The sequence below is a fragment of the Falco rusticolus genome, chromosome 5 (genome assembly GCF_015220075.1).
Source record: "Falco rusticolus isolate bFalRus1 chromosome 5, bFalRus1.pri, whole genome shotgun sequence".
NCBI classification, from domain to species: domain Eukaryota; kingdom Metazoa; phylum Chordata; class Aves; order Falconiformes; family Falconidae; genus Falco; species Falco rusticolus.
The window spans coordinates 25,652,347-25,667,090 of NC_051191.1; the positions used below are offsets into that span (position 1 = coordinate 25,652,347).

General features: G+C 38.4%; 1 protein-coding gene across 6 annotated transcripts in view; it reads left to right on the forward strand.

The window, feature by feature from the left end:
* The window catches only part of PCLO (piccolo presynaptic cytomatrix protein), a 402,813-nt gene that overhangs the window by 267,672 nt on the left and 120,397 nt on the right, over positions 1 to 14,744 (forward strand). For all 6 annotated transcript variants that reach the window (XM_037389894.1, XM_037389895.1, XM_037389896.1 and 3 more), the window contains exon 10: positions 3,526 to 3,651. In XM_037389894.1, the coding sequence (XP_037245791.1) occupies positions 3,526 to 3,651 (126 nt within the window). The remainder of the gene's footprint in view (positions 1 to 3,525; positions 3,652 to 14,744) is intronic.

Below are 14,744 nucleotides of genomic sequence, written 5' to 3' on the forward strand. Positions count from 1 at the left end.
AATGGCCTCTGAGATCAAGTGTCTTGTGCGCTCATTTATATGGCAAGCCACCTCTCTGCCATTCTGTTACAATTAAGCTGTCAGAGGTAGAGACACTAGTGTAGCGTATCATGCAAAAACTCCAGCCCTTTGGAATTACTCCCCTACGTGATGGAAAGCATCCAGTCCTACTGATGTCTTCAAAAGCCCGTGTGTCGATCGTGTGAGTTAAGAATTAGTTGCTGTGTTCATTTGTTGCATTGTATAAGAATAGTTGTTTACTGGATTTACTGAATTTAGTAATTCCCAGTTGCGAGCCTCAGATCTGTAACATGTTAATGAGTCTTTCCATAGTGTTTGATCAGAAGTCCTTTGATAAATGTGTAGAGCAGCCCATATGAATTTGAGTCCTAATGGACTGTTTACATGCTTTCATAGGTGTATGCATTTGCTTTATGCAACAAGGTGTTGTTTTTTTTAAAAGACTGTATTTTTCAACGATTGTAAAGGACATTTAGACCTATCCTTAGAATGGGGAGTTTGCTTTCTCTATCAAGTCATTATTTACCAGTACTAAATTACAAGATTTCATGAAAATAAGGAAATAATTTCAAATAACTATGCAGTTTGTTCCAATTACACTGAAAAATTATTCTCCTCAATAAAAATAATCTTAGAATTACCCATAGCACAGCCCCAGAGTGACAATATAGCTGTTGTTTAAAACACAGCATCCTTTCTGTATATCAAACAATTTGTGTTCGAAACAAGCCAAGCAGCAACATGTTTAGTTAATCAATTATCATCCATACCAAGTTTATAATTAAAGGGATATTAACTACCCTGATGGATATATCTTGTAGCAGAAATTTAATTATATTCCCCATGCCTGTAATTAGCTTGAGTATTTAGATGGTATTGTTTTATGTTTATTATGTGGGTCCCTTTACGTGTTGTTTAGAGGGCCCTTCTCTAGCTGAAATATTTATACTTTCCCAATTCTTAATTGGCTGTTAAAAGAGAGACAACTGTTCACCTGTTATGTCCAAAGAAAGGCTTAAAAAGTCTTCCATTCTTTTGCATTACATTTGCATTACTTTACGTTCCCAGGTGTAAAGTCTTACAAGAAGCTGACTTTTTTAAAGATGTTCTCAGGTCTCCTAATTACAAAAAAGAAGACAAACACAGAGAGAGGGGGCAAACTGGCTACAATTTTTAGCAAAAAATTCAGGGAACTCAATAGCAAATTTCATGCTATAAGCTGAAGATTCACAACTACTGAAGATACTTAGACGTGCCTGCACATGTTTCATAGTGGGTTTTTTACTGGCCAGTTTGCACTGGACAAAAAAACCAAAGTAAACTTGAGAGGACATTCTTGCCATATCAAATCTTTTACAGTTGTAACTTACAGATGTATTGTTCATGTTGTCATAAAGTTGAGTTTGCATATTCCCTAAAACTCTTACCTGTTTTGAATGTATCAAGACTAAATATCAGCAATATCAGCACACAAGTTAAAATAATAATAATAAAATACAGGCACTGAAATGGGTTTATATGACAGGTCTGAACTTTATCTCAAACTTGTATATAACTATAATCCAGTTCAACATATGTGTATAAAACTCCTGCCTGCACTCCCAGTAGTGCCATACCAAAATCGGTTTCTTCTGTTACATACTGTGGTGAACAAACAGTACAAGATCTGGTCTGCAAAGAATCCTGATCATCCCTTGTGAAAACTCAAGGTCTGTCACACCATTTATCATACAGTAGCCCTCAACCGGATCGTGGCGTATCCCTACAACACCCTGAAACTCATCCTTGGCCATCAGCCCATGCTGAGACCGTTCACTAAGAGTTCTGTATGCTGATAGCACATCACCAGTGGTCATCCCATCACTGATCCCCACCCAAACTGTGTTACATTGCATCACAAAAAGTAGATCTCATGGAAGTATGCCATCTCCCCAGTCTGGTCTGTACCCATCATCTGTCTTAGGGGGATACAGCATTTTGGTCCTTTGGTCTAGGCCTCCAGTGGTGGGATGAGCTGTTTCCATGTTAATCCCTGCTAAACCCCTTAAGTCATGAGTCTACCAAGGTGGCCTTCCTTGCCTTTATATTGCACTGTACAATATATTTATATATATGTATGCATCTGAAGATACAGGTGTATGTATCCGCACGCATCTGAACACCAAACATCTTCCAAAAGAAAAGAAAATGCTTGTCTGGAAAACATCTAATATGCAATTCTGAGGAAAGCTGAGGCACAAAGGACTTAGATTTAGCTGAACTGGGATAGAAAAAAATAATGGAAACTTTTTTGGCCAGAAACTCGATGTGGCTATCTTGCTTCTAAAACAAACGCAGGGCTGACTTATCAAACACCAATAGCATCATGAGGTAAAACTTTAATCTAAAAAGATAAAGCTTTACAAAGGGATTGTGTGGTGAGCTCCCTATAGCTGAATAGTCTAATCACTCAGCAAGTTGGTCTTATTAAATTAATAACTTGAAAATTAATTATTTAGCCATTACAATAGAGGTGGGAAAATCAGCCTTTACATTCCCAGGTGAAAGTATGAATCATCTCATAGGAAATTTTCTTCAAAGAATACATTTGTTTTTCTTGTATGGGAAGTGTTGGTGTTGGTTTTTTTTTTAACAAAAGCAAGATAGCTTGACAAGTTTGCAAATACATAATATTAGCTTTATAAGACTATTTTTTAAGCTCTTGTTTTCGCTCTCATTGTTCTGTACATAAAGGAGAATAGTGATCTGCTTCTCTCCAGCCAAAATCATCTGAGTGATCAAAATGGTTTTTTCTTTGTAGTTTTTTAAAAAAGGAGGGAAATATGTTAGATTTACTGATGCTTTGCACAGACCAATTGTAAGGTTTTTTTCATTTCGATAATTTGTGCATTCTTTGATGTAAAAGATGTCAATTAAAAGCAAATAATTAAGGAAAATAATAGCATCTGCTAAATATATGTTCATGTAAATGTACATGCTTTGCTGCTGGAGCTGAATGATCTCTGGCTCCATATTTATGTGAATCAAAAAGCTCCGTTACTATAAATTTTCAGCTATGTTGCATGCATGTTTTAGGCATATGATAAAGCTATCCTTTGAATCCACACTTCATGTGGATTTCTAGCCATTTAATGCAATTTGAATAATACTGCAAATGATGGGTTTCTTGAAATAGGTTTGCCATGCAAATAGTCCCTTTCAGTACAGTAAGGCTGTTGGAAGAAGGTAGGATTGGCTTCGAAGCAAATTAATAAATCAATTCTTTCTGCTATGTCTGTCATGCAGTAGTTACTCAAGATCTTTTCCTTCACTGAGGTGCTTCTACCCAAATTAAAGTCTTTGGGAAAGCAGTGGATGTGACTGCAGTTAACCTTCATCTTCCAACCATAGCTGGAAGTTATTGGTGCATTCCTACAGTACCCTCTGATGACTTGTTCTGCTCTTTCCAGTGAATTATTCATTGCCTTATCTCTGATTAAAGTTTTCTCTTTCTTTTGATCACAGGCAATGGACTGGGAATCCGAGTTGTAGGTGGGAAAGAAATTCCAGGAAGCAGTGGGGAAATTGGAGCTTACATTGCCAAGATCTTGCCTGGGGGCAATGCAGAGCAGACGGGGAAGCTGATAGAAGGTAAGATAAATGCATTGCCAAAAAAAAAAGCAGAAAAGGACTGACAGAAGGTACGTTAATGACTTCTATAGCCAAAGAGATTTGCCATGATGAGAATATTATGGTGTGTCTTCAGTAATATCTGCCAACATGCTGTCTGCAGTGGGGGTAAGATAGTATGGCTGGAGTCCAGCTGCGTATCATGGACGTATATCATCAACGTGGATCATGGACATGGTGTTTTGAAGGTCTTGACCCTGGCTCGATCATGTAGACATTTGTGTTTGGGATTGCTTACATTTCTTAGTTGCACAGGTAAAAACAGATCACAGATCCAGTTGGCTCTCAGTTACACCCACTAACTTTTTCAGAAATTCCCTAAAGTTAGACTTGACTGAATTTACCTGACCTAACTTTATTTTTCCAATTTAAGTTAGTGAACCAACCTGCCTCAACAAATGACAGAGAAAAAGAAGCATCTATAGAAAGGAAATTATTTTATCTACCATAGATATCTGTTTCAAGAGCTGGGGGTATTTTTTTCAGTCAATTGACTTTAAGAAAACTGCACTAGGCTACATATCATCCTCTAGGCAACTAAAGCTAGGTGAAGTGAATTTGACTTAGTTATTATTACATCTTCTAGGATTATTACAAGTGTGATAATTCTGTCTAATAACAATTTATTTCTATCCATGATCACATAAATGGTCTCTTCTCCATATAACTAGTTTCTGTTTCCTTTTCTCATATGAATATCTGTATGATCACCTGAAATGTCAGTTTATCCATGGACAAAAATAGAATATATTTGTTTCTAATTCATTCAACTATTTATTTTTATCTTTTTAATAAAGGCAGATATCCTGGAAAAAAATAACAAAAAGGAAAGAAGATAAGCAGAAAGAAAAAGAATAGTTCTCCCAGGCAGAACTTATTTCACATAAATTTTCTGAATAGTAAACTTGCAACAAAAGCTATGATTAAATCTAAACTAAAGTATTTTGGATGTAGAAAAGCTGAGTAAATTGTTTAAAGACTGTATTCAAAAATAAGAGTTTAAATATGTTGTGGGTATTATAAAACAGTGTCACCTGCATTAACCCTGCTGCTTTTTACATCCTTGGTGGTTTCTTTGCCAATATTTAAATTATATATGTAAAAAGGTGCACAAACACCGGTGTCAATGAAATGATGTATCAACAAAAATATCTTCCTGTTTGCCCTATAGAGTTGATTTTCCCATTCATATTTAATAGGTAGTATCTCACTCATCAAACATTAGAATAGTGCTATTTATTGCACAGGAATGATGAAAGAACCAACCTTAATTTAGTGTGTTTTGAAGCAAGTATTATTTGGGGTCCCTCCATACAAAAAAGTAGGTCCTTCATAGCTGTGCTAGATCATGCATGCATTGCTTTATTACCAAGCAGGTAAAGAGGAGTACGTGGTTATTCAGCATTTCCCCAAGACTGGACATTTCAAGAAAGATGAGCAGTTACTGCTTTGAATTATCTCTGGTCTTTGCACTTCTCATCAGGAACTTCTCTGAAAATTAAATTTTAAATAAGTTCTTTACCATGTAGGAATATTTTAGCTGTGATCAAGAACATCTTGGATTTACAATAACTACAGGGGAAGTTCAGGCATGACAGTTTTCTTTTCTGTCCACATAATGTATTTCAAAGGTTTATTCATATTTTATAAAAAGATGAACAGGACAGTAAAATATTTATTCCTTTGTTCAATTCTCCCATCATATGATCAGTCATGTTTCTGATTGACCCTTATAAAAGCATCCTACACTTGGGTATGTTGGCATAAATCAACTCCATCAAAATCACGATACTTAATCTGTAGAATTGTCCACACAATGTCCCAAAATGTTTTACTATTGATGTGTTAAATGTTCTGTCATTCAGAGAGCAAAAATGCTTTCTGTAGAATGTACTGTTACTATAGTGTACAAGACAAACAATTCCCTTTACTGTCATTTACCTTTTCAATCTTGCCTTTATATCTAGTTTACTTTTTATGTTATTTTTGATGGCTATCATTGATCAACAAAGAATATTTGGCTAGTTCACTTTAGTCTTGCTTGTTTGCTGTAGTGGAAATGTGGCTGATGCACATTTAACTTCTACCCTTCAGAAGTGCTAAAGTCCATTGAGGTCTTCAGTCGTTCTCATATTGATCTGTGTAAATCCAGCCAAACTGCTAATGTTACCAATATTGCTGATATTGTTATGTCTGAAAATAGAGGCTAGCCCTCATTTCCTTTTCAAGTTGTTTACTGTCTGTCGCATCACATACAGAAAACTTTATATGTCATTAACTGTCAATGACAATTACATACTACTGATTGTATAGAAAACATGAGTCACTTTTTCTGCTGAAATGCTGTGTGACTTCAAGTTAGAGTATATACCTAGTCATCGAGTAAACTTACACTGATGTCATTGCAAGCTAATATCTTGACTCATTAGCCTTTCTAAGAACATGATTCACTGCAAAAAATCCTATCAACTTAATTAATTTCTCTAATTCTAAAACCAGAAAACACTGAGTCAGGTCTGAAAATCCTATCAATAGCATAAGGAACAAAGATAGATCTATGGTGGTTGTGGAGGAAGCCAAAGTCCTACCTGCTGTCTCCATGACTGCATCTATGAGGACGTGACACACTTTAGAATACAGATAGCATTCCTTTCCTTAGGGAATAGCTATCCATAAAATTTTAGTCTATTGAAATAGTTTTGGAGGAGTCTTAGTGCTGAAAAGTTTATTTATAGTTCTGACTGGCAAATACCAGTCTTCTTGGTTCTCTCACCTTGAATTGCTTTCAGATGTCAAAAATATCTCTGATTCATCACTCACTGGCATTACAAAAACTGGAGGTGGAAGACTCATTCCACTGAGCTCATCAAGTGCAGGGACTGTGTCAATTTGATAGATGTGTCTGTGCTCCCTCTTGTGTTGACAGAAACAGTTCAGTTATATTGCACCTGGTAAATCTACTGGGTGAATGGCATTTCTGCCAGCATTTTTCAGAAACGGAAGAACCTAAAGAGCAGAAATAAAATATTAATGTGCGTTACCGACTGTTACAAATTTGCTGGATGTCCTCAGCCTTCAAGTTGTCTTATCGGACCATTTCAACAGCCTGGGTGAAGAGCCTGGGAACTGGTAAACCGTGGGTGTCTTTGTTCCAAGTTTTCAGTCGGCCAGGCGTCCTGTGTTGCAGTGCTTAAGCCACCTGACATTCACTGACATGAAGAGATTCCCTGACTTCCCAGCTGCCTGGCAATTACAGAGAATGTGCATGGTCTGGAAGCTAATGGTGAGCTTGATTTGCGGTGATCTGAACTGTCTTTGCTGATACACCACTCAACAGTGACCATGACACTGACCAGATCTGTGTTAACTTGTCCAAGGCTTTATGGGTGCATATTTAGTTTTAATATGTATGCATCATTTCAATAACAGCTTTCTAAACTTAAAAATAGGAAAATCATATATAGTGAAGACAAAACCTCTTATCAAAAATAGTGAAATAGCACTCCCAGTTTCTGTTTTTATAGCAAATATAATGATGTAACATTTCTAACATAACATGGAAGGATGCCACCTACCTATGAGTCACAGACCTTCACTGTAGAGTTTAGCATATAAACAGCTCATGCTTGCAAAAAGATAGGCTATTCAATTTCATAATTTAATAAAAATACTCATCATACAGGGATATTTAAAGCTTCCCCATCCTGAAGCTGGTCCAATAATATTGTAAGAAAAACTACTGGATGTACACACAACAAAAGATAATGCCACCCTGTTGAAGCTTCTCAGAGAAGAGAAAATGAACTGCCATTTGAGAGTTCTGTGGTGGTTGATGCTGCCCTGCCCCTCAGCCCAAACCTTAGGCACTTTTTTTGATCTAGATTAGTAACTACTCCCCTTAGGATGTAAGAAACATTGCCCTTCAAAACACCATGAAGGTCCTCTATGAAGAACCACCTGCTGCCTGATCAGGCACCTGCCAAGAGCAGGTAAAAGCACATCCAGTGTACTCACCATCAAAGTCTGAAAGCTGATGATGAGTTCTTAAATGTACTCCGTATCTTTTAGACTTCCATTCAACTGCTAAGTTGCAGGTGGGCCATTTTCCAAATTGATTGGTTGCCTTTAATTGTGCTGGAAGTTCCTCAGGCCACATGGCCAGTTCCCCTTAGGAGAGTATTTTGCATGAGTGGGTCTTTATTGGGAATGTCTGAGTTCTCTTTCATCTTTTAGAAAACAATGGAATCTCAGAATTTCAAGATGCCTTCAGGAAATAAACTGAAGTCACTCCATTCCTTTTGTCCCTATTTATGCACACTTCTTTTCCTTCTTCTGTAGAATGTCTTACATATTGTTATATATTCAAGTGTCAAAATTTCATTTTGACCTTTGGTACACAGCTCGCTCTCTAATGCCCTATACAAGGCCAAATAAATACGAGAATCATTCCTCAGATTAAAATTAAGAGCCTTCCATTGGACTGTTATGGGATGGCAAAGCATTTTATCTCTTGAAGCCATGGCCCATGGCCACAGTGGCAAAGAGAACACTTCTTCACAGATGTTAAGCCAGTATGGAGTGAAATGTGTTCACTGCTTGCCACCATACAGCTTTCCACACCAGGGCTGACATAAAAGATGAACAGGGTGTACCGAAACATCATGCTGTGACTGGTGAAAAAGGGCTACATCTAGACCAGTGGAAAGTATTTTCCACCCAAAACAGAATATGGCAGGAAAAGGGAGCAAAGAGCTATATGGATTACCTCCATGGATTTCAGGGAGCAGCCAAGCTCCCACCATCAGTTCTCAGAAAAAGGAGACAACTGTCAAAGGCCTGTCAGAAATCTGCCTTAACCAGAATGCTGTACAGCTCTCACCCATGGTGTGGACTTTGGCGTCTGACTTAGGCCACTTCAAGCATCCTGTAGCCTCAGGCTTCACAATAGAAGAAGATATACTGAGAGATTTCTTTGAAGATAGAGAAGAAAAAGCCAGGGCTCACTGGACCCTCACCTATATGGGTCCAAGTGTCATTACCACAGCTCTTCATTATTTCCAGGACAGGCAGTTAATCAAAATGAAAATTGTGATAAAGGTATAAGGAGTTATATATATGTATCTGATGGTAAAGAGGCAAGCTGCTATGTTAGGTGGAAATCTACTACAAAAAAACAAGAAACAGGTGACAACCCAGCAATGGTTCATCCCAACCCAAATACGAGAGCCCTGTGTAGCAACTCTGAGTCTAGGGAAGCCTGCAAGTGAATGCTGAAAGACAGCCAACAGATTCATGGTGTGTGAGCAATCCCTCGTGCACAGTGAAGCCTGTATTATCTGAGGAAAAAGATCTTGAGTATTTATACTACCTACAGTGCCTCGTCTTATGTACAGGTGAATGTACATAAGGCTGATGAGCAGACTGGAGAGGAGCTGGCCAGTGTGGGGAGAAGATTGACTGTACTTTGCTAGTATAAGTAAGATGAATCTGGGCGTAAGCAATGTTGGATAGAGGCTGTTGGAATATTAGCATTGCTGTTTAATCTGCAAAGTATTTCCTGGGTTCTGGGCAGTAACATCTTTGAATACAAGCAGCTTGCTTAGTCCTCCAGGTAAAAGTGCCAAGTAGCCGTTTCCCAGAAGCTGTTTCACCTCAGGTGTGCCCCAGGGATGTAGGGGGTTTGCCACAAGTGGTGTTCCCCAGGGCTCAGTATTGGGACCAGTCCTGTTTAATGTCTTTATCAACGATCGGACAAGGGGATAGAATGTGCCCTCAGTACGTTTGCAGATGACACCAAGCTGGGCAGGAATGTTGATCTGCTTGAAGGTAGGAAGGCTCTACAGACAGATCTGGACAGGCTGGATTGATGGGCCAAAGCCAATTCCATGATTTTCTACAAGGAGAAATCCCAGGTCCTACACATGGGTCACTGCAACCCCACGTAACTCTACAGGCTTGGGGCAGATGGGCTGGGGAGCTGCCTGGTGGGAAAGGGCCTGGAGGAGCTGGTTGGCACCTGGCTGAACATGATCCAGCAGTGTGCCCAGGTGGCCAAGAAGGCCACCAGCATCCTGGCTTGTATCTTAAACAGTGTGGCCAGCAGGACAAGGGAAGTGATTGTCCCCCTGTGCTCAGCACTGGTGAGGTCACATCTCAAATCCTGTGTTCAGTTTTGGGCCTCTCACTACAGGAAAGACATTGAGGTGCTGGAGCATGTCCAGAGATGGGCAGCGAGCTGGTGAAGGGTCTAGAGCACAAGTCTTATGAGGAGCGGCTGATGGAACTGGGATTGTTTGGCCTGGTGAAAAGGAGGCTCAGGTGAGACGTTATCACACTCGACAACTGCCTAAAAGGACATTGTAGAAGGGTGGGTGTTGGTCTCTTTTCCCAAGTAACAACCATTAAGACGAGAGGAAATGTCCTCAAGTTATACCATGGTAGGTTTAGATTGGATATTAAGAAAAATTCCTTCACTGAAAGCGTTGTCAAGCACTGGAACAAGCTGCCCAGAGATGTGGTGGAATCACTGTCCCTGGAGGTGTTTAAAAAACACGTAGATGCAATGCATATGTCCATGGTTTAGGGGTGGACTTGGCAGTGCTGGGTTAATGGTTGGACTTAATAATCTTAAATGTCTTCTCCAACCTAAGTGATTCTATGATTCAATGCTTATTAGCCCAGTTCAATCCATACTGACAGTCTGCACTATTTAATGATTCTATGAGTCTGTGCTCCCTTCATGTATTTTCAGAACATAAGTTTTCAATCATAACTCCTCAAGCTTTTAAGTCCTTGTCATCTTAAAGCATATTATTTACTGGCATTAGAAATACATGATTTATTTTAAGTCCTTTCAGAAGAACAGTGGGACATGCAACTGGATTATTTACCCATCCATGAAAGGATTATAGAGGAAGTGTTAAGAGCAATTTTTATGCAGCTGGTTGAAATGTTGTGGGCTAGTTTGGATAGTACCAAGTGCTGAATAACAAGACCAGAACTTCTTTTGCAAAGGTAGTAACATGTGTGATGGCTGTCCATCTTCTCAAAATTATCTCTTGTCATATCATAGACATGCTTTGCATGTTGCTTGGAAAATGCAACGTGGCTGGAATGGTCAGGGGCACCTAAATAATTAGAAAACCAGAACAGAAGCAGTAAGTCACTGTCCTTCCCCGTCCTCCTCTTGCCACACTTCTCTCTTATCCCTGAGTTAAATATGGGCTCAAGTGTAACACTGACTGATCTTGGTCATCTATCAGTGGGAAGTGCAGTAGGCACCAGATCTTCCTGAGTTTTAACAGGCTGTAGTGAGCGCTGCTTGCTCTTTAGCCAGCTAAAATTAGAAACATTGATCGGGGCATCATAGTGAAAAGAGATTTTCCAGTCCCTATGAAGTTAGGGATAGTGAAGAGCCAGCATCCCTTCTTGAGTCCCTCTGGTAATTACACTTCTGGGAGAAAGCAGATAGCATGATGAAGCTGGAAAATGATGAAAAGAAATCAAAAGGAAAACAAGAAGGGCAGGAAAAATTCTGAAAAAAACCCCTTTGGATCAGGTCTTAAATTAACAGAAATAGTCTCACCATCCTGCACTTCATTTTGTAGTTTGACTGCTTTAATTTATTACTGCGCTGGGGAAAACAAAGAATTAACTTCACCCACTTCTGTGAGCATTAGTCTTTGTGATTTATTGTGCTGTTCACACTTACTCTGTGGGGTTAGAAGAGAACTTGCTCTCAACATATCCCCTGGGCTACAGGCTCAGGTTTATCTGTCCCAGCAGAAACTGACTTTATCAAAGGAAGTGTGCACAAAATAACAGGCGATGCCATAGCTCAGTCAAAAGCTTTGCCCTAAAGCTCTTTAGAAAGGACTTAATCTAAACAAACCCCTAAATGCCTCCTATCAGTTGTAAGTCTTCACTTGCGTTGTTGTGCTCCTGTAATCCATGTATTTTGTTCTGCCTTGTACTTTTTTCAAGTAAGTAAAAAGTAATAATCTGCAGTGTTGTTCCTGCTAATGTCTGTGGGCATTCAACATACAAGAAAATGTCTTTCAAATATTTTGAATTATTTATGGGTGTTTGTTTTTAAAGAGAAGGTCTATTCTAAAAATTAAGTTAATGGAAAGGCCACCTCAACAAAGTATATTACTCAGACGTTACAATTAACCTTGTATCTGTTGGAATGAAGAAAGGCAGGAAGAAAGGTTTCTCCTAGTGATTTAGCCATTTCATATGCAATATGGTAGGAGCTGAGTTGAAATGAGAGTTTACTTTGTCTGTGTGCTAAGGTGTGAGGAGGAAATCAGACCCACCCAGCAGGAATGAGAATTGTTTCAGCACCTGTGTGGGGATTACAGAGGGAAATGGGAGAAGAAAGACTTGCAGTATGACCGCTTGACGTGGAAATCTGTGAGAGCTGGTTACTGGAACACTCTCCACAACTTTATTTACTAAACCTGTTTTATGGCAGTTGAAACACACTTAGAAAATAATACTCTTCTCAATATAGGGCATCTGGTTTATGGAGATTTAATTTAATCTTATGATGGCAGAATGGTGAAACTGGGATTTTGCGAGGCTACTTTATTAGAAAAAATTTTGTGCACCTAAAATATCTGTTTCAATGAGAAATATTTGTTTCAATGAGCACTATCTGTTTCAATGAGATAAAGCAGATAATATGAGTTTGTAATGTTTCTGCCCAGGACCGTAATTGCTCTATATTTAATTTCCCTGCAATAAAAATCAACACTGAAAATAGCTATTAGAGAATAACTTGGATCTAGGAACTAGTTGTGCAGCTGGATAGACTGAGCTTTTAGGATCTTTTTTTATGTAATCTAAAGCAGAAGGTAAGAGAAAATTTATGGGGCACTTACAAATTTTTTAAAGCTATAAGAAAGAAGCATTAAATGAATACATATTAGGGCCATTAAAGATCTGGCCTCTTGCATAACATGTTACAGTTTTTTCACTCCTGCATTTAGCCTTGCTATGTGCCACATAAACTGGTATAGATTATACCTTCTTTATGATCAAGAACTCTGAAAATACCTTGAACAGCTAACTATTGCTGAAAATCAGTTTTGCTGGAAAAACCCTGTCATACAAATCGCACCAGGAAATTGGATTTGTAGTAATAAATAAATAATTTCATCAAAATATCTGTTTAGAGAGTTTTCTGTTTAGTCTTAAATAGGTAAGTCTAATTTATAGATACGAGCAAAATAACCTGCATGCTTCAAGCAGAGTAGATGCAAACACAGTCACTAGACATTTCAGAGGTAATGAAGTGGAGAACAATTACAAAGGTTAAGCTAAAAGCATTCATCAGATATATGACACAAATTGTGGAGGACCACTGGTAAAAATGTCATTTGTGTTATAACTAGCTTTCAATAACATTCCACTAAGATCATATTAGAAAGCACTATTAGGTATCGTAAGGTACTTGTAAGCTATACAATGTTAATTATCAGACCCACAGCTTTCGACAGCTGTTATTATTCAGGACCTTGATGGATAGTTCCTGTTATGAAGAATATCCAGGTACTTCTTGGAAAGAACCCTCATTCCTTCCAGGAAATGTGCCTGAAGCCCTGTCTCTCTGAGCACAGCAGAAACAGCAGTGGGCAGCGTTCTGAGCTTTCTTCTTGACTCCCATGGGAACGTGCAGCTCTCTGCTATGATCCATGACCTGATCATGCACGTCGTGGGTGCTTTGATTTTCTGCCTCTGTCATTGACAGCTATCACCCGTCCACATGGTCGCAGTCTTCCCCTCTTACTCTTCTTGGTTAGTGCTTGCTATATTCTGACACTGGGAGTACTACTAAGATTCATTTGTCTCCATAAAAGACTTTAATTCCTTCTTTCATTATTTGTAGCATGATTTGTCCATTCTTACATCAGAGACGTGGCTGCAGGCCGGACATTGGCTATATTGCAGTATAACACTGGATTAAAATCAAATTGATGTGTACTTGTAAGAAGATGCAGTTGTATTTCCTGTTGTTCTGCTGCAATCTGGGTAAGCAAATACCCACTGTTGCTGAACATCTTGGAGGCAGCATGTTAGCTGTTTGCAAGTCACACTTCCCAGAAGTAAAGAGATTGACAAAGAGCAGATTTTCTTGCCAATGAAACTAGATACTGCAGCAAGCAGGCTTGCTGGAATAGCTTGTTATTTCCAAGCATTTTCTAGATAGGTGTCTGCACATTTGATTCTTCCAAGACTCTAAAGAATACTGTTAACAGTTATTAACAATTTACTGTGAAGAAAGAAGGGCTACTGAAAGTGGGTTGTCTCAGAGTAGTACATTATCTGTCTTTTAGATGGACTTCCCTCATGGTAATATGTAAAGCTTGGATGCAAATTTGGAATACTCGGTCACAGAGCTTCACTTTAGTGTTTTTAAAAGCAATTTGGTCACATAGATAAAGCCCATGTTTTCTAGTAAGTATCAGGTAATACACAGAGAGGAAACAGAGAAAAACAAGATATCTCCTAAATTACTTAAATTAAATCAACTGGTCTCTAGAAGTACCTAGGGGAAAAAAAAAGAAGAAAAAAAGCGCTAGAAGTTGTGTAATCATGTTATTCCAGAATTTTCCAAGGTTTTCTAAACACTTCTGAAGCATCTGGTATCAACTGTTTTGAGAGAACATGCTGAACTAGGCTGTGCTGTGCTTTGACTTAATCTGATCTGACAGAGATTTTCTTATTCCATTGAAACAATAAAGGAACTTGAAGAACAAAAAATAATTTTCTGCAATCAGTTTTGCAATACAGTACAAAATAGGAATATTATGCAAGTTAATACAGAAGATGTTTTAGAAGTCATCTTAAACAAAGAAAAAAATCCTATGAGCACTCTCAAAAACTACATAAAGACTTAATTTCAAATTTCTTGAAACATATTCTATTCGAAAAGCGAATTTGATCATCCAGAAGGTATGGCTGAGAAAATCTTGTATGGGAAGCTTCAGGTTTCGTTAAGATAAAAGGAGGAGGGTGATTATATAATTTGAAAGAAAACAGCAAAATGT